Source organism: Bombina bombina, chromosome 6 (genome assembly GCF_027579735.1).
Source record: "Bombina bombina isolate aBomBom1 chromosome 6, aBomBom1.pri, whole genome shotgun sequence".
Classification (NCBI taxonomy): Eukaryota; Metazoa; Chordata; class Amphibia; order Anura; family Bombinatoridae; genus Bombina; species Bombina bombina.
Window position 1 is genome coordinate 658,383,986 of NC_069504.1, and position 24,776 is coordinate 658,408,761.

At 38.5% G+C, this 24,776-nt stretch overlaps 1 protein-coding gene across 2 annotated transcripts in view; it reads left to right on the forward strand.

Moving 5' to 3' along the window:
• Positions 1 to 1,427: 1,427 nt before the first annotated feature.
• The window catches only part of LOC128663407 (RNA polymerase II elongation factor ELL), a 209,879-nt gene continuing 186,530 nt past the window's right edge, over positions 1,428 to 24,776 (forward strand). The window contains exon 1 of one of the 2 annotated variants that reach the window (XM_053717722.1): positions 1,428 to 1,618. In XM_053717722.1, coding sequence (XP_053573697.1) covers positions 1,481 to 1,618 — 138 coding nt within the window. In that variant the 5' untranslated portion in view covers positions 1,428 to 1,480. Of the gene's footprint in view, positions 1,619 to 24,171; positions 24,247 to 24,776 lie in introns of those variants that run through there. The other variant, XM_053717723.1, reaches the window with a different exon arrangement.

The following is a 24,776-nucleotide window of genomic DNA, read 5'->3' on the forward strand; positions in this document are numbered from 1 at the left end:
TGGGGGGTTGTTCTTTTTTTTACAGGTAAAAGAGATGATTACTTTGGGGCAATGCCCCGCAAAAGGCCCTTTTAAAGGCTGGTAATAGAGCTGATTACTTTTGTAACTTAGTTTAGGGTAGGGGGATTAGATTAGGGGTTAATATATTTAAAATAGGTGGCGGCGGTGTAGGGGGATCAGATTAGGGGGTACTACATATAATATAGGTGGCGGCAGTGTAGGGGGCTCAGATTAGGGGGTACTACATATAATATAGGTGGCAACGGTGTAGGGGGTCAGATTAGGGGGTAATACATATAGGTGGCAGCGGGGTCCGGGAGCAGCGGTTTAGGGGTTGATACATTTATTATTAGGAATGAGAGGGGGGATTGCGGATATAGGGGTATACGTGTCAGGCTATTTTTGGGAGGCGTGTTAGACAGTAACGGCAGATTTAAGACTTTAGTTAGTTTTTTTAGGCGGCGGCAGTTTCTAAAGTGCCGTAAGTCACTGGCAACTCCAGAAATTTGTACTTACGCTTATTTCTGGACATCGCTAGTTTGTCCGACTTACGGCACTTTATCAACTGTAGGCGCCGTATATGTGATAGCTCGCTGTGCAAGGTGAAACTACAGGCGGCGCAGGTTTCCACGCTTGCGCCGAAACCTGCGCCGTATATCGGATTGCGTCCCAGGTGTCTTGTATTGAACTGCAGAGTGCTGTATTGCAACTGACTGTCCAGTAAAATGAATGGGCTGGTCTGAGGTAGATTTGGGCATATGGTTTACAGAAGCTAGCAAGAGCTAGCAAGAGTCTTATTTGAAGGCAGTTGTGGGTGCATAAATGAAAGGAAATGCAGACAATGGGGTCTGTCGACACCTGGTTAATATAATGACAGGAACTGCAGTCCTCCAGAGCTGTGTTGTAATTTTTTTCTACTACTTTGTTTGAAATTGATATTTAAGGGTCTGGGAGGGGGGGGGGTGGACAGCTCTTTTGTGGGTCTTTGGGTACCTTCAAAACTTTTTAAGCATTTTTGCAATTGTTTTCATTGTAATACTTGCTCTAAGGGACAGTCTCCTTTCTGTTGGAAGATATTAGACAAAAACCCACAGTAAAACCACAATAACTGCAGAAGGTAGCAGCCACGAGTGGCCACTAATAATCAGTAGGCGATGACAACTTTTATTTGGTAAATCTACTTTTTTCTCTTTCGTTTATGCCTTCGTTCTCCATTATCCCGTCCTTTAAGCAGTAATTATTCCATTATAGTTACGTTTTCATTTCCTTCGATCTTGTTATCCATTCCTCAGACTTGTTTATTTTTCTCTCAGTGGCACTTCTGATCTCTCCTGTCAATCTAGCTCGCCTCTCTTCCACTCCTACTCACTCCTCTGTCTCTCACTCCCCCCTCCTCCCCCGCTTCCCGCCCCTCTCCACGCCTCCCTGGCAGCTCTCTCCGGTTCCACAGCTCTCTGGCTTTGGGCTCTTAGTGTTCGCAATGTCTCGGTCCGGGGAGGATCTTTGCGGAACCCTATCATACCGGACCGAGCCACAGAAGAGTCCCAGGCTTAGCCTCTTCCACCTCAAGCTGACAGATTCAGCTCTCCGCTGCCTGCGGGAGTTCCAGAAAGGACAGGTGAGTCACCAAACACCTGTCTAGACAGTTGTCACTTGCACCGCTGCCCCAAATAATCTGCTGTGCACCCCATTTCCTCTGCTACCACCAGCAGCACACCCTAAATACTGCCCTCTCTCCCAGTTGTGCACAACTTATGCCCTCTAAAATCTGCTACACGGGAGCCATTCTCCCATAACATCTGCTTTAGGTTTCACAAACAAATATTTTTATTAGTTTATCGTAGCCCACTTTAAATAACCTCTGCTTTACATTCTTACCCGCTCCCCCAAAATTGTATGTGCACTTAGCTGTTTCACATGAACATCTGTTAAGGACACAATGTACTGCAATAAAAGCTAGGCGCCCAAAACACATCATGTTTTCTTCTAGTTCTCATAATTTGCTACTATATTTTCTATGTAAAACCCCTAACTGTAACCCCCCCCCCCCAAAAAAAAAATGCATTAGCTGTTATGTCCCATAATAATTAATACAGCTGTTGCTCACACCACTATTTTCTTCAATACAAGCTGTGCACACAATGCTACTTATCACATCTGCTCTGCACTTGTTGCTGCTTTCTCCTCTGTTGTGCATCGTCTGCCTCTACATCAGTCATGTTTTGTACATCATTTCATTCCTCTTCATGTATCATATACATTCCTAGCTACCACCCAATATATACTGTGCACAATAGGTACTAAACCAGTCTAAGAATATTTTAAAATCTCCCTCCCATTATATAGACTGTGACTGTGCACCCCAAGCACCCTGAACTACTCACACAAATACAGTATGTTCTGTACTACAAACTGCTCATACAACTTATGCTGTACACCTGGTTCCTGAAATGATTCCCATACCATCTGCTGTGCACAACGAGCCTACTCTAGCCAAAACAAAGTATGACCTGCTGTGCAACCATATGAATGATGTGCCCCTCAAGAAATAATCTGTGCCCCAGGTACTAAACCACAGTAGAGTACACCCTCATATTCTCTCCCCAGTATATGTTTCTCCAAACTCCCCCTATACTATTACATAAGCAAATGTTATTTTCACTAACCTACACACCCAGCATACTCTGGTCCTCATGCTAATCCCCAAATATAAATTGTGCATACCTTCTAAGTATATTCTACACCCCACCTAATATGAGCTACTCCCCAATATATATTGTGCACAGTAGTTTATGCCTCCATGTCTTACTCTTCCCAACATCTATGTAAAACCAGCTTCTATCACAAATGTGTGCCACCTATTGCCTGTAGTATGGTCAGTGCACCTCTTGTTGCTTGTCCAAATATGTTGTGTGTTTCTCCCCAGTATATACTGTGTACCCCACAGTTATCCCCACAATATATACTATTCACTCGAAAGTAATTCCCTAGTATGTGCTGTGTCTCAGCTTAATCACGATATCTGATGTGCACCATAAGATGTACCATTTAGTAAATTATGTGCTCCCCTAGTTAAACTGCAAGTACACTGTGCATGCCCATAATAATCCAATGTGCACTTCTAAGTGTTTTTTATTATAATATTCTGTATAATCTGTGCACCTTAGAGACACCATAATTATATATGAAAATGTTCTCAAGTATACAGTGTACATTTTTAGCTACACCCCCAAATAGGGTTTGCACCCTCAAATTACTTTCCAAAATGTGCTGTTCTATGTTCCTTGGCTTTATCATCTGCTTTCTGTAACATCTGTCCTGCACACTAACTGAAACACCTCATTTACATGGGACTTGCACACTGTGCTCTTACCTAGCTTTGATCATACACAGTCACTTCTTCAATTGTCAATTCTGCATGGATTCTCCCTCATAACAACCTACTGGCACTACATTCTAGTGTTTGATCTGTTTGATTTTCATAGGTTATATATTGTTCTATTTGGCCAATATTTTTTTTTAAAGATGATATGCTGTAACATCTGTACAGTTTCCCTGTCTAAATGCATTCAGTGGTCTGTTCTGCACATTTTAAGCACATTTTGCATCCAACCTAAACTCTCAGTAAATTATCTTTGTACCTTTTCTGACATCTGTTACATATGGTTATAAGACCTATTGTATCTCCGTTACTGCTGTTTCTAATATCAGTTTAATACTTATTGTTTAATATACATTCTTATTTTTCCTCTATCAGCACACTGCTTTCTGGTTAACATATGGTTTGATGTCTGTCACCTCACAGCTGTTCTGCCTTTTTTTGTATGATTTGTAGTATAGGCTTTGACAAATGTATCTGAAACCTGAGTCAGCAGGAATATTAAGGAGCTAGACCTATGTTTCTTAGAAGTAAGAAAATGTATATATGACATGTTTTGTGAAGGGAAAAAATAATTTGATAATTAGAAGTAGATTAACATTGTTGTGTTTTTTCAGCAACACTCATTTAATCCCCTAAACACCATCCTAATACAGGTACAAAATCACAAATCCAGAATTCCAAAATCCAAACTTTTTATTAATATGTTAAAAAAAAGATATAATAAAATACTTTTCTTTTCTCCATCTATTATTCACAATCTTTTCTACCTGTGTCTCTGGTTTTCATTTTTTTCCTTCAAAATGCAAATACTAGTTTTTATTTATGTAAAACAACACTTATTACCTTTTTTGATTACATTACTGAACTATCTTTTATGATGATATTATGTATACAAAAGTAATAAAAATGATATAAAACTACCTTTAGGTTACATGTATAAGCTGCATGTCAAGTAAATATTGCCTAAATGACATACAATATTGTTTTTAATTTTGTTTAAATCCCCTCTCAAAACTGTCCCAATTTACAGATGCAAATACAGGTGGCCCTCGTTTTACAACGGTTCAATTTACACCGTTTCAGAATAACAACCTTTTTTTCCAGTCATGTGACTGCTATTGAAAAGCATTGAGAAGCAGTGCATTTATTAAAATAGCCAGTAGGTGGAGCTGTCTGCTTGTGTTGCAGCAAAGCCAAGCAAGCTGAAATTTATCAGTTTAACCAGACCTGCGCTATCGAGCAGATTTCAAAGGAACAAGATCTTCCTGTCTATAAATCAGTCCAGACTGGAATGCATAGATAGAACTGTTTGCAGAAAAATGCAAGTGAAGTCTGTGTTGTGTGATTATTTTATTAGGTGTATAATGCTGTTTAGCAAATGTTTTTGTTCACTTAGTTTAATTATATATTCTGTGTTGTGTGATTATTTTATTAGGTTTATAATGCTGTTTAGCATTTAAAGTCTACATTTCAAAGCTTTAAAAATAATGTATTAGGTATTACTTCTGACAATTTCGAGAGGGTCCTGGAACCTATCTCCCTCACTTCCCATTGACTTACATTATAAACTGGGTTTCAATTTACAACGGTTTCGATTTACAACCATTCCTTCTGGAACCTAACCCCGGCGTAAACTGAGGGCTACCTGTATTCCAAAATCCAAAACCTTTTCTATCCTCAAGCAGTTTGGATAAAGGATTTTCTACCTGTATAGCATTTGAATATATATATATATATATATATATATATATATATACCTACACACATTGTTCCCTAAAACAAGTGTGTGTTTGTTTATATATATATATATATAGTATATACTGTGTGTGTATATATATATATGTGTGTGTGTGTGTGTGTGTATATATATATATATATATATATATATATATATACATACATATACACACGTTCTTATTTTAGAATTACAGATAGGAGATATTTATATTGGAAACAACATTTTTCTATCATGCATATAAAAGAAGAGCAATCAAATATGTTATTTTATATGTTTACCATATGGCAAGTTTGAAAGTATTTACAAACCTGAACGGGAAATTTTTTTTTTGCTATAGGCACCAAAAAGTTTAAAACATTAATTTAGGTACAGAAAATAAACAATTTGTCATTTTGGTTTGTGTGGAATTATGCGTGTTCCCTCATATACATTATGCAATATGCTATTTATTTTATATTACGTCAATAGAACATTAGAATTCTTATTTTAAGGCAGAATGTGTGTGAATATTTCAGTGCAATGGATTTAAGTACGCAGAATGTATAACAACATAGGTAGAATGTTACTGATTATCATGAAAACCAAATACTAGCACAGGGCTTGACAAATTTGTTAAAAGTCTAAGAGTCAGCATATAAATATAGGAGCTATAAACTCCTTTATAATATATTTGTGCTATAAACATAGGTTTAATATGCAAAGTTGGTATTTATAAGAGGCAAATAGGTAAATTTCCCTGCCAAGAGTTGCAGTTGTAGCTCACCTTACACAAAGGTAATTTACTGGACATCTGGGCTTGAAGGTTTGATGAAAAAAGAGACGAGGAACTGAAGTAGGAAAAAAATAGCATACATTGTATGTATCCCTGAACTGTAGTCTTTTAGAAGCGCTTGCTACTTTGAAAGCAAGGGGAGAGTCTTGTGGAGCGAGATAGAGAGTTCCACAAAATAGGGGCCATTCAAAGGCCGGATTAGCCTACCAAAATACCAGGAGATTTCATGTTGGGCTGCAGCACCTAGGGCTGGAAAGCTGCAATTTAAAAGGGGTGATTAATAGATGCAATTGAGTTCTAGGGTGCCAATATAACAACAATCTAGTACTTGTTTTTATTACAAACTAATATAAAATAATTCTGTAAAAACAATATTAAGGGAAGGAATTTCCCAGTAATCCAGTTTGAGAAAAATGGGGCATGCACAGTTTGAGAAAAATAGGGCTGATCTCAAAATTTTCTAGGGCTGCTTTTTATTCCCAGTCTGGCCCTGTGCCATACTGGAGAAGTCTTGTAGATGGAAATGTGAGGAGGTAACAAGAGAGGAGGTCATGAGCAGAGCAGTGACGGGTGGAAGAATATCTGGACACAAGGTCAGAGATATAGGGGGAGCAGTGTTACTGAGGGCCTTGAATGTTAGGTTCAAGATTTGTTTTTCATTCTAGAGGCGATAGGAAGCCAGTGAAGGGATTGGCAGAGAAGCAAAGCTGATGAGGAGTGATGTGCAAGGAAGATCAGTCTGGCAGAGGCATTCATTATGAATTGTAAAGGAGATATATGGTAGCTAGAGAGACCAGAAAGGACAGAGTTGCAATAGTCAATGTGGAAAATAAAAAGAGCGTGGATTAAAACCTTAGTTGTATCTTGTGGGAGGAAGTGGTAAATATTGGAGATGTTTTTGAAGTGGAATTTACAGGAATTGGCCAAAGACTGTATGTGAGAAGTGAATGAAAGTTCAGAATTAGGAGTGACCCCAAGACATCAGGCATGAGGGGTTGGGGTAATGATGTTGTTTTTCAACAGTTATAAAAAGTTGAGGGGTCGAGATTTTAGAAGAAGGGGAGGATAAGGAGCTCAGTTTTAGCTTTAAGGGACAGTCAAAATTAAACTTTAATGATTTATATATAGCATGTGATTTAAAACAACATTCCAATGTTCTGCTATTATCAAATTTACTTTGTTCTCTTTATATCTTTTTTTGAAGCGTAAACCTAGGTAAGCTCAGGAGCAAGCACTTGTCTTTAGCAGTCTATTGCTTGTATCTATGTCTAACATTGCTATAAACAATGTTGCAAACACTGCTGTCAGATAACTAGAGTCAAGTGCACGCTCCTGAGCTCACCTAGGATTACTCTTTAACAAAGGATACCAAGATAACAAAGCAAAATTAATTACAGAAGTAAATTGTAAAGTTGATTAAATGTCATGTTCTATCCATTCCATTTAAATTAAATTTTGCCTTTACTGTCCCTTTAAGGTAGTGAGAGGACATCTAGGATGAAATAGAAAGGCAGTTAGTGACGTGTTAGCAAAGAAAGGGATAGGTCTTATGCAGAGTGTTAGATATACGCACATGAACACACATATACTTATACACATTATATAATAACACAATATTTAGCAGCTGTGAGGCCTAGAAAGGATCCAGCTTTACTAAGCTAAATTTTAGTTGTTGCCCGGGGGAGTGAGGGGGGACACCCATGGCTGTCTTAGGACTCTAATCCATGGCACCATGGCCTAATTTTAAGGCACCAGTGGCTCCCTGGTGCCTGGGTTTGTCAAGCCCTGTACTAGCATATTGTGCCAATAAACAATATACTGTGCCAGAGAAGAGGTAACAAAACTGTGTATTTATCTTGTTTAAAAAAATTGGGATCACAGTGTATAATTTTTAAAGGGACATGAAACCCCCCAAAAAATATTTCATGATTTAGACAGACTATACAATTTTAAACAACTTTGTGATTTACTTCTATTATCAAATTTGCTTTATTCTCATTGTATTGTTGAAGAGTATACTTAGGTAGGCTCAGGTGCAGGAGTGTGCTACTGGAAGCTAGTTGCTGATTGGAGGCTGCACATTTCATTGGCTCATCTGATGTGCTACCAGTAGTGCATTGTTGTTCCTTTAACAAAGGAAACCATGAGAATGAAGCAAATTTGATAAATTGGAAAGCTGTTTAAAATTGTATGCTCTATCTGAATTTAAAGGGACAGTCAGCACCCGATGTAACTTAAGGCCATACCTTAGATCCGGAATAGAAGATGCAGCTACACCGCATCAATGTTGATGAGCGCTAAGGATATTGGAGTAATCATCGGAAATACATAGCTTTATTCCTTGAAAATATGGCCGCCAAACTCCCCCCACTATTATGTATGGACCTTCTTTTTAATTGAATCCTCCGATTGCAATGAAATCCTCGGTCGGTTTGCAAGCGTGCAGAAGAGGAGGGGGAGGAGTTTTTGGCGGCTATATCTTCATGGAATAAACCAATGTATTTTCGTTGATTACGCCAATACCGTTAGAGCTCATCGACATGCGATGCGATGTAGCTGCATCTTCTATTCCTGATCTAAGGTATGGCTTTAAGTTACATCGGGTGTTGACTGTCCCTTTAAACGTGCTTTGATTATCCTTTGATCCTTTACAAATGGCCTTGTGCAAACGTATTTATTGCAATTACAACAATGGAACCAGATTTAGGAAATTAAAATGCTATTACATAAATTTTATTATCTCAATAAAAGATAAAAAATATTTGTAAGACTATATATAGAGGGACTATCATTTTTACATTATTCGTTTTAACTCATATATGGGTTTTAGATTAGCTTTACAGAGTAAAGCTTTTTGTGCTTTTTTTAAAAAGTGCCTAACTTATTTAAAGGGACATTTAACACTTTGTGATAGTAATATAAAATAATAAATCGTATATTTAAAAAAAAAATGCAATTACTTTCATTATTTAGTTCGTCCCCTTTTCCTGTAATTCCATTCTGAAATTGTGAGCTTTTCAGTTCCTGTTATATTCCACACAGCCATTGGCAGCACACTCTAGTGACCTTTTTATAACTGTCCCTAATTGGCTACAGCAGAGAAGGTAACCTAAGTTACAACATGGCAGCTCCCATTGTTTTATAGACACTAAAACTTAACACTTTTTTTTATCAATATTTAAACAGCTAATAAAACTTTAATAAATACATCTACATGTTATTCTCAGACTAATCTTTTCTCTGAATGCTTCATTCTATCTAGCATTTATTTAGTGTTTAATGTCCCTTTAACATTTTGTCTCATTAACATTTTTGGTTTTAAGTCTCATAAGAAGGCAACTTTTTTTTCATGCAGCATAAAATGACTCCCTTTGACAAGAAAGGGATGTTTGCACCTATTCTTTTTTTTTTGTTGATCTGCTTTTAATATAAGCTTTTAGCATTATATTATCACATGAGTAATCAAACTGAGAAAATCTTTTATATCTGTGTTACTGTCAATATATTCTGTCAGATCCAAATGGGTGGCTTCTTATCCAGTTATTGATTTATTTTAGATACAAAAAAAAAGCATTTTGTTGACCATGCAGTTTCAGATATTAAATAAAAATAAAATGTTCCCTCCAACATCTTGAAACTTACTTGTTGCATCTTGTTTCATGTCCGTTTAACCCATTCAATGCTAAGCCTTTTTCACAACCTGTGCTAAGATGATTTTGAGCTTTTTTTTTACTGTAATTCATATTTCAGTGAGTGACCCACACAAGTGATATATTATTTTCTTTAACAGGGCCAGCAGATTCAGAATATACAATTATTACATTTATAATTCACTGCAGACGGGAAGGCTGGAACAATTTAAAAAAAAATATACTTATATTTCTTCTGTTAAGTGTGATCAGTCCACGGGTCATCATTACTTCTGGGATATTACTCCTCCCCAACAGGAAGTGCAAGAGGATTCACCCAGCAGAGCTGCATATAGCTCCTCCCCCCTACGTCACTCCCAGTCATTCTCTTGCACCCAACGACTAGATAGGATGTGTGAGAGGACTATGGTGATTTTATTTAGTTTTATTTCTTCAATCAAAAGTTTGTTATTTTTAATAGCACCGGAGTGTGTTATTCCTTCTCTGGTAGAATTTGAAGAAGAATCTACCAGAGTTTTTTCTATGATTTTAGCCGGAGTAGTTAAGATCATATTGCTGTTTCTCGGCCATCTGAGGAGAGGTAAACTTCAGATCAGGGGACAGCGGGCAGATTAATCTGCGAAGAGGTATGTAGCAGCTTTTATTTTCTGACAATTGAATTGATGAGAAAATCCTGCCATACCAATATAATATCATGTATGTATATTTTACATTTGAGTATTCTGGGGAATGGTACTTCACTGGAATTACACTGTGTATATAAGACTTTAGCCTATTTGCAAGCAACAGGCTTTTTAATAACTCTTAATTTATGTTAAACGTTTTTGCTGGAATGTAAAATCGTTTTCATTTTCTGAGGTACTGGGTGAATAAAATGTTTGGGCACTATTTTTCCACTTGGCAGTTGCTTGATTTAATTCTGACAGTTTACTGATCTCTCTCACTGTTGTGTGTGAGGGGGAGGGGCCTTTTGTTGGCGCTTTTGCTACGCATCAAAAATTTCAGTCAGAAGCTCATTGTTTTTTCCTGCATGTAATTCATCTTACAGAACTCAGGGGTCTTCAAAGCTTGTTTGAGGGAAGTAATCTTCACAACAGAGCTGTGAGATTGTAGTTGACTGTGATAAAAAAACGTTTATTCTTTAACTTTTTTATGCCATCAGGGTTAGTTATTCTTTGCTAATGGGAACAAGCCTTTGCTAAAATTGTGTTTTGTTTTTACAAAGTTTGATGCTGTAACCTTTTCAGTTTATTGATTTCAACTGTCATATATCTTTCTGTGCTTCTTAGGCACAGTACGTTTTTCATTCTATTTTACTTGAATAATATTTCCAAGTTGCAAGTTTAGTTGCTAGTGTGTTAAACATGTCTGATTCAGAGGATGAGACCTGTACTATTTGTGCTAACGCCAAAGTGGAGCCCAATAGAAATTTATGTACTAACTGTATTGATGCTACTTTAAATAAAAGTCAATCTGTACAAATTGAACAAATTTCACCAAACAACGAGGGGAGAGTTATGCCGACTAACTCGCCTCACGTGACAGTACCTGCATCTCCCGCTCGGGAGGTGCGCGATATTGTGGCGCCCAGTACATCTGGGCGGCCATTACAAATAACATTACAAGATATGGCTACTGTTATGACTGAGGTTTTGGCTAAATTACCAGAGCTAAGAGGCAAGCGTGATCACTCTGGGGTGAGAACAGAGTGCGCTGATAATGCTAGGGCCATGTCAGATACTGCATCACAACTTGCAGAACATGAGGACGGAGAGCTTCATTCTGCGGCTGACGGTTCTGATCCAAACAGATTGGATTCAGATATTTCAAATTTTAAATTTAAGCTGGAAAACCTCCGTGTATTACTAGGGGAGGTGTTAGCGGCTCTGAATGATTGTAACACAGTTGCAATACCAGAGAAAATGTGTAGGTTGGATAAATATTTTGCTGTACCAACAAGTACTGACGTTTTTCCTATACCTAAGAGACTAACTGAAATTATTACTAAGGAGTGGGATAGACCCGGTGTGCCGTTCTCACCCCCTCCGATATTTAGAAAGATGTTTCCAATAGACACCACCACACGGGACTTATGGCAAACGGTCCCTAAGGTGGAGGGAGCAGTTTCTACTTTAGCTAAGCGTACCACTATCCCGGTGGAGGATAGCTCTGCCTTTTCAGATCCAATGGATAAAAAGTTAGAGGGTTACCTTAAGAAAATGTTTGTTCAACAAGGTTTTATATTGCAACCCCTTGCATGCATTGCGCCGGTCACGGCTGCAGCGGCATTCTGGATTGAGTCTCTGGAAGACAACCTTAGTTCAGCTACTCTGGACGACATTACGGACAGGCTTAGAATCCTTAAGCTAGCTAATTCATTCATTTCGGAAGCCGTAGTACATTTAACTAAACTTACGGCTAAGAATTCCGGATTCGCCATTCAGGCGCGCAGAGCACTGTGGCTAAAATCCTGGTCAGCTGATGTAACTTCTAAGTCCAAATTGCTTAATATACCTTTCAAAGGGCAGACCTTATTTGGGCCCGGCTTGAAAGAAATTATCGCTGACATTACAGGAGGTAAGGGCCACGCCCTGCCTCAAGACAGAGCCAAACCTAAGGCTAGACAGTCTAATTTTCGTTCCTTTCGGAATTTCAAAGCAGGAGCAGCATCAACTTCCACTGCTCCAAAACAAGAAGGATCTGTTGCTCGCTACAGACAAAGCTGGAGACCTAACCAGTCTTGGAACAAGGCTAAGCAGGCCAGGAAACCTGCTGCTGCCCCTAAAACAGCATGAATTGAGGGCCCCCGATCCGGGATCGGATCTAGTGGGGGGCAGACTTTCTCTCTTCGCCCAGGCTTGGGCAAGAGATGTCCAGGACCCCTGGGCGCTAGAGATAATATCTCAGGGATACCTTCTGGACTTCAAATACTCTCCTCCAAGAGAGAGATTTCATCTGTCAAGGTTGTCAACAAACCAAACAAAGAAAGAGGCGTTTCTACGCTGCGTACAAGAACTTTTGTTAATGGGAGTAATCCATCCAGTTCCACGGTCGGAACAGGGACAAGGGTTTTACTCAAATCTGTTTGTGGTTCCCAAAAAAGAGGGAACTTTCAGACCAATCCTGGATTTAAAGATCCTAAACAAATTCCTAAGAGTTCCATCGTTCAAAATGGAAACTATTCGGACAATTTTACCCATGATCCAAAAGGGTCAGTACATGACCACAGTGGATTTAAAGGATGCTTACCTTCACATACCGATTCACAAAGATCATTACCGGTATCTAAGGTTTGCCTTCCTAGACAGGCATTACCAGTTTGTAGCTCTTCCATTCGGATTGGCTACAGCTCCAAGAATCTTCACAAAGGTTCTGGGTGCTCTTCTGGCGGTACTAAGACCGCGGGGAATCTAAGTAGCTCCGTACCTAGACGACATTCTGATACAAGCTTCAAGCTTTCAAACTGCCAAGTCTCATACAGAGTTAGTACTGGCTTTTCTAAGGTCACATGGATGGAAGGTGAACGAAAAGAAAAGTTCACTCGTTCCACTCACAAGAGTTCCCTTCCTGGGGACTCTTATAGACAGGTTAACAAGACTTCAAAGTGCTTGCCGCACCCTTCATTCCATTCAACACCCGTCAGTGGCTCAATGCATGGAGGTAATCGGCTTAATGGTAGCGGCAATGGACATAGTTCCCTTTGCTCGCTTACACCTCAGACCACTGCAACTGTGCATGCTAAGTCAGTGGAATGGGGATTACTCAGATTTGTCCCCTTCTCTGAATCTGGATCAAGAGACCAGAAATTCTCTTCTATGGTGGCTTTCTCGGCCACATCTGTCCAGGGGGATGCCATTCAGCAGACCAGACTGGACAATTGTAACAACAGACGCCAGCCTTCTAGGTTGGGGTGCCGTCTGGAATTCTCTGAAAGCTCAGGGACAATGGAGTCAGGAGGAGAGTCTCCTGCCAATAAACATTCTGGAATTGAGAGCAGTTCTCAATGCCCTCCTGGCTTGGCCCCAGTTGACAACTCGGGGGTTCATCAGGTTTCAGTCGGACAACATCACGACGGTAGCTTACATCAACCATCAGGGAGGGACAAGAAGCTCCCTAGCAATGATGGAAGTATCAAAGATAATTCGCTGGGCAGAGTCTCACTCTTGCCACCTGTCAGCAATCCACATTCCGGGAGTGGAGAACTGGGAGGCGGATTTCTTAAGTCGTCAGACTTTTCATCCGGGGGAGTGGGAGCTTCATCCGGAGGTCTTTGCCCAAATACTTCGACGTTGGGGCAAACCAGAGATAGATCTCATGGCGTCTCGACAGAACGCCAAGCTTCCTCGTTACGGGTCCAGATCCAGGGATCCAGGAGCAGTCCTGATAGATGCCCTGACAGCACCTTGGGACTTCAGGATGGCTTACGTGTTTCCACCCTTCCCGATGCTTCCTCGATTGATTGCCAGAATCAAACAGGAGAGAGCATCAGTGATTCTAATAGCACCTGCATGGCCACGCAGGACTTGGTATGCAGACCTGGTGGACATGTCATCCTGTCCACCTTGGTCTCTACCTCTGAAACAGGATCTCCTGATACAGGGTCCTTTCAAACATCAAAATCTAACTTCTCTGAAGCTGACTGCTTGGAAATTGAACGCTTGATTTTATCAAGACGTGGGTTTTCTGAGTCAGTTATTGATACCTTAATACAGGCTAGGAAGCCTGTTACCAGAAGGATTTACCATAAGATATGGCGTAAATACCTATATTGGTGTGAATCCAAAGGTTACTCTTGGAGTAAGGTTAGGATTCCTAGGATATTGTCTTTTCTACAAGAAGGTTTAGAAAAGGGTTTATCTGCTAGTTCATTAAAGGGACAGATCTCAGCTCTGTCCATTCTGTTACACAAACGTCTGTCAGAAGTTCCAGACGTTCAGGCTTTTTGTCAGGCTTTGGCCAGGATTAAGCCTGTGTTTAAAACTGTTGCTCCACCATGGAGCTTAAACCTTGTTCTTAACGTTTTACAGGGCGTTCCATTTGAACCCCTTCATTCCATTGATATAAAGTTGTTATCTTGGAAAGTTCTATTTTTAATGGCTATTTCCTCGGCTCGAAGAGTCTCTGAGTTATCAGCCTTACATTGTGATTCTCCTTATTTGATTTTTCATTCGGATAAGGTAGTTCTGCGTACTAAACCTGGGTTCTTACCTAAGGTAGTCACTAACAGGAATATCAATCAAGAGATTGTTGTTCCTTCTTTGTGTCCAAATCCTTCTTCGAAGAAGGAACGTCTACTGCACAATCTGGACGTAGTTCGTGCCCTAAAATTTTACTTACAGGCAACTAAGGAATTTCGACAAACGTCTTCTCTGTTTGTCGTTTACTCTGGTCAGAGGAGAGGTCAAAAGGCTTCTGCTACCTCTCTTTCCTTTTGGCTTCGTAGCATAATACGTTTAGCTTATGAGACTGCTGGACAGCAGCCTCCTGAAAGAATTACAGCTCATTCTACTAGAGCTGTGGCTTCCACTTGGGCCTTCAAGAATGAGGCCTCTGTTGAACAGATTTGCAAGGCTGCAACTTGGTCTTCGCTTCATACTTTTTCCAAATTTTACAAATTTGACACTTTTGCTTCCTCGGAGGCTATTTTTGGGAGAAAGGTTCTTCAGGCAGTGGTTCCTTCTGTATAAAGAGCCTGCCTATCCCTCCCGTCATCCGTGTACTTTTGCTTTGGTATTGGTATCCCAGAAGTAATGATGACCCGTGGACTGATCACACTTAACAGAAGAAAACATAATTTATGCTTACCTGATAAATTCCTTTCTTCTGTAGTGTGATCAGTCCACGGCCCGCCCTGTTTTTTTTAAGGCAGGTAAATATTTTTTAAATTATACTCCAGTCACCACTACACCCTTGGCTTCTCCTTTCTCGTTGGTCCTTGGTCGAATGACTGAGAGTGACGTAGGGGGGAGGAGCTATATGCAGCTCTGCTGGGTGAATCCTCTTGCACTTCCTGTTGGGGAGGAGTAATATCCCAGAAGTAATGATGACCCGTGGACTGATCACACTACAGAAGAAAGGAATTTATCAGGTAAGCATAAATTATGTTTTTTATGATTTTAGTAAAATTAGAAATAGCCAGGTGACCACTGTTGAAGCTGTGATCACCTTACTAAACTATCATCAAGGTTAGCCAAATGTGCAAAAAAGGCCCATACAGGATTGTTCTGGTTTATGATATAAACTAGAGGTGCCCCTTGTGCCAGAGTAGAAATAAAAACACTTTTTTTCCAGGTTATTGCTGTCACCACATCTAAAAACATTTTTCTTGTGTATCTACATTTTCTTTTTTTTCTTTTTTGGGGGCTTGGGCCTTTTCAAGCTATTGTGGCTCGCCCCTTTGTGACATCACCACACATTTGTGGCAACAGTAAAGGAACTCCCATTGATGGCTTGGGAGTGCTGCCCATTAGGCTATTAACGATCCCCAGCCCCGAGAATAGCCTCCTCGTCATGTGCATTGAATTGGTTAAACACTGAATAAATGCTCAATGTAATGAAGAATTCAAAGCAAAGATGAGCCTAAGAATACTCTGCATATGCATTTAAAAAAATAAAATATTATTTGTTTAAATATTGAAAAAATAAATGTAAAGTTTTTAAGTCCATAAACCAATGGGCCCTGCCATGTTGTAACCTAGGTTTCCTTCTCTGCTGTGGCCAATTAGAGACATTTATAAATGGGTCACTTGAGTGTGCAAGCAATACATTAATGGACCAGTAAAGTCAAAATTAAACTTTCATGGTTTAGATAGAAATTCATTTGAAAGTTGTTGTTTTTTTTAATTGCATGCTCTATTATCAAATTTGCTTTACTTTTTCCCATACAGTGCTAAAGACACATGCATGCTCCTGAGTTTGTATGAGACTACCTAGGCTTACTCTTCAACTAAGGATATCAGGAGAACAAAGCAAATGTGATAAAAGAAATACATTGAAAAGCTTTTTGTTTTGTTTTGTTTTGTTTTTTAAATTGCATGCTCTATTTGAATCTTGAAAGGTTAATTATGATGTTACTGTCTATTTTAGTATGGAATCTGCATTTCCTCTTTGAACAGGAATTATAACGCTAACCATTTTAAGAATTAAAGGAAAAGAAAAGGGACGAAAATAATTAATATATATTGCAAAGTTGTTTTACTCCATATAATTTAACATTTTATATTACAATCTCAAAGGGTTTGGAGTAGGCATAGATATAAAATGCTAGTTGGAGGACAGTCTGCTTTAGCAGCTAACAAGCAATTCTTTGCTGATAGCCCTTATCACGGTTTGACTTGTGCAACGCCTGCAGATGTTTATCAGTGCATTGTACTTTTCAATTCAGAAAATATGTGTATTCTCCTAGTCTATGACAATGAACTTGTTACTGCTTAGCAGTTTACACAAATGTGTCCATACTAAGAATTTAGTTTTTTGTGTGTGAGATATATTAAAAACTCTGGGCATATATCAGCATTTAAAGGGACATTAAACACTTTCTATAAAATGTTTAATCGTGTTGTAAAAATGTTGCATTATACTGTACTTATTATTTATTGTCATTTTTTTCCTGTAAATTAATTCTGAAAATGATGGGATTTCCAATTCCTGTTAAATGTGGAAGTGCAGACTGCAGACTTAATACTGGTATATTCTGCACAGCCATTGGTTGCACACTTTGGTGACCCTTTAATAACTATTCCTAATTGGCTTCCACAGAGAAGAAAACACAGGTTACAACTTATAAAATAAAACATACATCCGCTTATTATTATTGTATTAGTGTTTAATGTGTCTTTAAGCAATGTGTTGCAAAATAAATGTTTATAGAGAAACAATTTAATCTGGCACTGTGAAAGTAATATGGTAGGAAAAAGGGATGTAATATTCCCTGGTGCTAACCCTTGGTATAGATACTTTGAGCAAGGATAAGGGGGAGACTGGACAAGAAGGGGTTAATTTAACATAAGTTAATGGGACAGTTGACACCAGAATTTTTGTTGTTTTAAAAGATAGATAATCCCTTTATTACCCATTCCCCAGTTTTGCATAACCAACACTGTTATATTAATGTACTTTTTATCTCTGTGATTAACTTGTATCTAAGCATCTTCTGAGAGCCCCCTGATCACATGACATTTTATTTATTATCTATTGACTTGCATTTTAGCCAATTAGTGCAGTGTCTGCCACAATCCACAGGCGTGATCACAATGTTATCTATATGGTTTATATGAACTAGCTCTCCCCTGTTGTGAAAAGCAAATAAAAAAGCATGTGATTAGAGGCAGCCTTCAAGGGCTTAGAAATTATCATATGAGCCTTCCTAGGTTTAGCTTTCAACTAAGAATACCAAGAGAACAAAGCAAAATTGGTGATAAAAGTAAAGTGGAAAGTTGTTTAAAATTACATGCCCTATCTAAATCATGAAAGGTTTTTTTTGGGACTTGACTGTCCCTTTAATGCTGTAATTTTGTTAGCACAATTTACATGCAGGTCTGGTGCTTGGGTATTGGCTACACAGGCAAAGCCACGTTTTGCCTCCCCCCTGAAAAAAATATAATCCATTACTGCTTCCTAACATAATATTCTAGTGATGTCTTAAGCAGCTATAGATAATTATTCTATCTATAATGATATAGAAAATATATTTCATACAAACATATAGAAACATAGAATTTGATGATAGATAAGAATCAAAAAGGCCCATCAAGTCTACCCATATTACTTTTTTCTTAGGATAGCCTTATGCATGTCCCAGCCATTTTTTAATTCCTTTACAGTCTTTGGGCTCTATTTATCAAGCTCCGTACGGAGCTTGATGGCCCCTGTTTCTGGCGAGTCTTCAGACTCATCAGAAACAACAGTTATGAAGCAGCGGTCACAAAGACCGCTGCTCCATAACCTGTCCGCCTGCTCTGAGCAGGCGGACACACATCGCCACAATACAACCCGATCGAGTACGATTAGGTTGATTGACACCCCCTTGCTGGCGGCCCATTGGCCGCGAGTCTGCAGGGGGCGGCGTTGCTGGTGCAATGCTGAATACGGCGAGCAATCAGCGAGGTCTGGCGGACCTGATCCGCAGTGTCGGATCAGGTCCGCCAAACCTTGATAAATATGCCCCTTTGTGTTTACCACCTCAATTGGAAGTTTATTCCATGAGTCCACCACCCTTTCTGTAAAACAAAAACTGCTTCCTCACATTTCTCCTGAATCTGCTACCCTCTAACTTAAGATTGTGACCCCTTGTTTTGGCATTTGTTTTTCTGTGGAAAATGCTTTCAGCTTCCACTTTATTTATTTAAAGGTTTCTATCATGTCACCTCTTTCTATACATATTTAGGTCATAGAGTCTTTCTTTGTACATTTTAGACTGTGAACCATTTTAGTAGACTCCCTTTGGACAGTTTCTAGTTTGTTTATATCCTTCTGAAGATATGGTCTCCAGAACTGTACAGAGTATTCCAGATGTGGCCTAACCAATGATCTGTAAAGTGCATAAGAACCTTGCTATTTCTGCTACTAATACCTCTCCCAATGCAAACAAGTATTTGACTGGCTGCACTGCTGCAATTGTGTACCAAATATTAAATCACCTGAAATAATTATTCCCATGACCCACTCCTCTTTAGTCAAGTCAGTAATGTACCATTGAGACTATAATTGGACTTTGGGTTTTTAGAACCTATCTGCATAATTTTGCTCTTGGTAATATGAAATTTCAGATCCCATTTACTTGCCCAGTCCTCTAGTTTTTAATATCACATTAATATACATTTCAGTTATCAAATCAAATTCTTGACTTTTAATCTTATTTATTATAATAGTTATAATATCCTTTATGGCATAACATACCAAAATGGTGGCTCTGTACAACTTGGCAAATCAGTGGGGGTTCTGCAAAATTAATCAACCAGTGGTGTCAATATATCAAACATACATCCCTGGAGGCAGAATGACCTCTTTTCTTTTTCACCATTATACCTAGACTGATACTAGCAGGAACATTTATCATGCTGCAGGCAGACAAGTTCTAAAGCAGAGAACCTGTCCACCCGCAATCGCCACTTGGCAACATTTAAGACTAGAGAAGAGCTCTTTTGTTCAATCCTGCCCCCTATTCTTGGGAAACCTATTGCATGAGACCAGGGCCTGTTAATCACCTCAAATATACAAGTTTGAGAGGATTTATCTCTGCCACCTAGGATAAAAAGTATAGACCACTTCTTAAATTTGTGGTTGCAGAATTACTCTTGCTAGCCTGATCTGCAGTTCCCAGGAGCTCAGAAAGCATCATGATAAATATTCCCATAAGTATACATTTTTTCAAGTCTTACAATGGATCATATTAATTTTTGGAGAGTACTAGCAAGTTTTGGCCAGGGGACCAGAACAACTCACACTTATTTTAGCTAAGTGTCACTGTATAGTGATGATAATGAATGTGTATACACTAACAACACTCTGTACTGTATGATAATGCAAACTATTTATACACTAATAAACATGCTGCAAAGAATCTGTGCACTGATAACATATATGCTGCACTGAAAATGAACACACTGCACTGTATAATTATGCTAAGTATATATACAGTGAGTTAGGACATTTTGTGCTTTCAGGATTCAGATAGAGCATGTCATTTTAAACAATTTTCCATTTCACTTCTGTTATTAAATTTGCTTTGTTATCTTGATATCCTAGGTGGGCTTGTAGGAGTTAAAGAGACACTGAACCCAAATGTTTTCTTCCGTGATTCAGCTAGAGCATGCAATTTTAAGCAACTTTCTAATTTACTCCTATTATCAATTTTTCTTCGTTCTCTAGCTTTCTTTATTTGAAAATGAAGGCATCTAAGCTATTTTTTGGTTCAGAACCATGGAAAGCACTTGTTTATTGGTGGGTGAATTTATCTACCAATCAGCAAGAACAACACAGTGTGTTTACCCAAAATGGGCCGGCATCTAAACTTACATTCTTGCATTTCAAATAAAGATACCAAGAGAATGAAGAAAATTTGATAATAGGAGTAAATTAGAAAGTTGCTTACTCTATCTGAATCACAAAAGAAAAAATTTGGGTTCAGTGTCCCTTGAACCCCTTAATGACAACTGACGTACCAGGTACGTCATGCATTAACAAGCAGTTAATGACAATGGACGTACCTGGTACGTCAGTTGTCAAACAGAGTGCTGGAAGCGATCACAAATGCTTCCAGCAGCTCTGAGGGTATTGCAGTGATGCCTCGATATGGAGGCATCCTGCAATACCACTTTACAAGCCTCCGACGCAGAGAGAGCCACTCTGTGGCCCTCTCTGCACCGGTAGTGATAGTGCCAGTGTCCGCCGGGTGCACGATGCGCGTGCGCGTGCATGCGTGCGTGCACGGGGCGCACGTGCACGTGCGTGCACGTGCACCCATTAGCCACACTGACACCAATGAATGAGGGCAGAAAGGGGGAAAAAAAGGGATTTTTTTTAAAAAAAAATATAAAAGGATCTGGGAGGGGGTGGGGGTGGGGGTATTGTGGGGGGCTGCTACACTACAGAAATAGTTTTTTAAGTAAAAAATAAAATAAAAATACTTTTTGGGGGGTTTTTGGGGCCAAACTGGGTACTGGCAGACAGCTGCCAGTACCCAAGATGGCGGTAATTAGGTAGGGGAGAGGGTTAGAGAGCTGGAGGGGGGATCAGGGAGGTTGGGGCTAAGGCAGGGGTCCATCACAGCTAAAATACTTTATTATTTTTATTTAAAAAAAAACAAACCTCTTTTATTTAGTACTGGCAGACTTTCTGCCAGTACTTAAGATGGCGGGAACAATTGTGGGGTGGGGGAGGGAAGAGAGCTGTTTGGGAGGGATCAGGGGGTGGGATGTGTCAGGTGGGAGGCTGATCTCTAAAATTAACCCTGCAAGCTCCCTACAAGCTACCCAATTTAACCCCTTCACTGCTGGGCATAATTAACGTGTGGTGCGCAGCAGCATTTAGCGGCCTTCTAATTACCAAAAAGCAACGCCAAAGCCATATAAATCTGCTATTTCTGAACAAAGGGGATCCCAGAGAAGCTTTTACAACAATTTCTGCCATAATTGCACAAGCTGTTAGTAAATAATTTCAGTGAGAAACCTAAAATTGTGAAAAATGTTAAGTTTTTTTTTTTTTATTTGCTCGTATTTGGCGGTGAAATGGTGGCATAAAATATACCAAAATGGGCCTAGATCAATACTTGGGGTTGTCTACTACACTACACTAAAGCTAAAATTAACCCTACAAGCTCCCTACAAGCTCCCTAATTAACCCCTTCACTCCTGGGCATAAAACACGTGTGGTGCGCAGCGGCATTTAGCGGCCTTCTAATTACCAAAAAGCAACCCCAAAGCCATATAAGTCTGCTATTTCTGAAAAAAGGGGATCCCAGAGAAGCATTTACAACCATTTGTGCCATAATTGCAGAAGCTGTTTGTAAATAATTTCAGTGGGAAACCTAAAGTTTGTGACAAATTTTGTGAAAAAGTGAACTTTTTTTTTTTTTATCGCATTTGGCGGTGAAATGGTGGCATGAAATATACCAAAATGGGCCTAGATCAATACTTTGGGTTGTCTTCTAAAAAAAAATATATACATGTCAAGGGATATTCAGGTATTCCTGACAGATATCAGGGTTCCAATGTAACTAGCGCTAATTTTGAAAAAAAGTGGTTTGGAAATAGCGAAGTACTACTTGTATTTATTGCCCCATAACTTGCAAAAAAAGCAAAGAACGTGTAAACATTGGGTATTTCTAAACTCAGGACAAAATTTAGAAACTATTTAGCATGGGTGTTTTTTGGTGATTGTAGATGTGTAACAGATTTTGGGGGTCAAAGTTAGAAAAAGTGTGTTTTTTTCCATTTTTTCCTCATATTTTATTATTTTTTTTTTAGTAAATTATAAGACATGATGAAAATAATGGTATCTTTAGAAAGTCCATTTAATGGTGAGAAAAACGGTATATAATATGTGTGGGTACAGTAAATGAGTAAGAGGGAAATTACAGCTAAACACAAACACTGCAGAAATGTAAAAATAGCCATTGTCATTAAGGGTAAGAAAATTGAAAAATGGTCCGGTCATTAAGGGGTTAAGGAGTGTGCACGTGTTTATGGCAGCGGTGTTTGCAACTATGTATAATATTGCTATAAACCATGTTTCAAACACTGCTGCCATTTTCATTTTATATGATTTTTAAATTGTGATGTTTTTGTGAGTCCTATTATAATGTTGTCATCACCTTCACATACTTAAAAGCAGAGAACAACCCTTTACAAGACACACTGTTCTCAATGTAAAATGTGCCTTTAAATAATTATTTTAGAGGCTTCATAGTTCTGGCAATATTTCTTAGAGAATCTCACACACCCAGAGAGCTTCAGATCATCAGGCCAAGATACTAGCATCACATTTTAATGTTAAAAATAAATAAAAATATTTAATTATGAGTAGTAAAAAAAAAGCCTGAGTAATGTACAATTTATTTTGTCTACTTTTCCTGTAAATTATCTTTGCAATTTGTGGTTTTCTATTGCTCCCAGTGAGGCTAAAGTGAATAATGCAAGAATCAGAACTCTTACCTCAAAATATTCTACACAGTGATTACTTGATCAGGGCAGGAGTTTACTATGTCCCTTACTGGTCCTAGAAAATAATATAAGATAAACATGCACAAGAGAGGTATGCCTCAAGATATTCTGACATTTACTAGCAAAATGCCAGTTTTAAATGTTTTTTTTAAACATTTTTTAGGTATAGCTTTTTCAATGAAGTTAAAAAACACATATTTTAAAGGGACAATGTACTGTACTGTAAAACTGGTCTCCCCTTAGAGAGATCAGACATCTGTGTCTTATCACTCAACTGCTTCTATTTCTTATCTCTGTCTTTATAAAATACTTAGAAAAACATTTTAGGATTTATCTCTCCCACTCCCTACTACAAGTTAATTTTTTTTCTGTTGGCTGTGTTTACATAGCTTGTTAATAGCCAATACTTAAGTATTGAAATATTCAGTATAGGTAGGGATACAACATGCAACTTTAGCTATTTCAAATACCAAAATAGATGTAAAGGAGCTATTTGTAAACTATTTAATACGCTTCAGCAGGTAAAATGTGAACACATTCAAGGCAAACATTTTTATCCTGTCTTTTTAATTCATACTAAAGAGGATTTTCAAGGCTTATCTATATATACTGCTTTGAGACCACAAAACAGTAAAATATTGGTAACAAAATAACCATATCAATATTTATAAAATGTTTATGTTGTATTTTAAACAGTGTAAATATATACCTTGCACATACAAAATACTTTAGTTTCCTTTTAACTCAGCAGCCTTTCCAGTAATCTCAGCCAATAATATTTATCAGACTGTTCTTTCTTGCATTTATGCCCTATGCTGTTAGCCATATGTATAGCAAGATCTGGATTTCCTTTGTACACTGCTAAAAGCCTCTGTCAGTATCAGACCAGCAGAGTCCATTAACCCCTGGACCTAGATTTTAAAGCAAGAGAGACTTGCTGTCCAGTTAGCCTACACTTTAGTACAGTGCAGTAAGTACAACAGCTACAAGGGAAGGAAGTTGGAAACCAGATGCAGCAACAATTACTGTTCTTCTTGTGCAAGGTATTGTGTGCTTAGTGTAACATCCTTACCCCAGGTATAGCTGAGCTTTTTTCCCCCAGGCTACCTAAGTATCAAAGCCACTCAGAGTAGAATAGATTTTGTGTACAACTGTTAAGGCTGTAATAATGCCATCCTCTCCCTTTAATCATAACTGGTGTGCCTTGAATAAGATAAATCACACAGAGTTGTTTCTTTTTAACTAGAACAGTAACAACACATTCCTTAAAGGGATATGAACCCAACATTTCCTTTAATGTTTCAGACAGAGCATATAATTTTTTTTTTTATTTTTTTTTATTATTTAGCAAAAGAAAAAATAACTTCCAACAGATTACGCCATGCAAGACGTATAAATTTTTAACAATTATGGTCTACAATTCGACCGCAACAGTTTGCGTCACACAGGACGCAATTTAAGCATTTGAAAAAAAAGAAAGTTAATTTATAGTCAAGCTTGAATATTTTGTTAAATTTAAACTTATACAACCTATCTTAAATAACAATAAGGAACCAAAGAAAGAAAAAGAGAA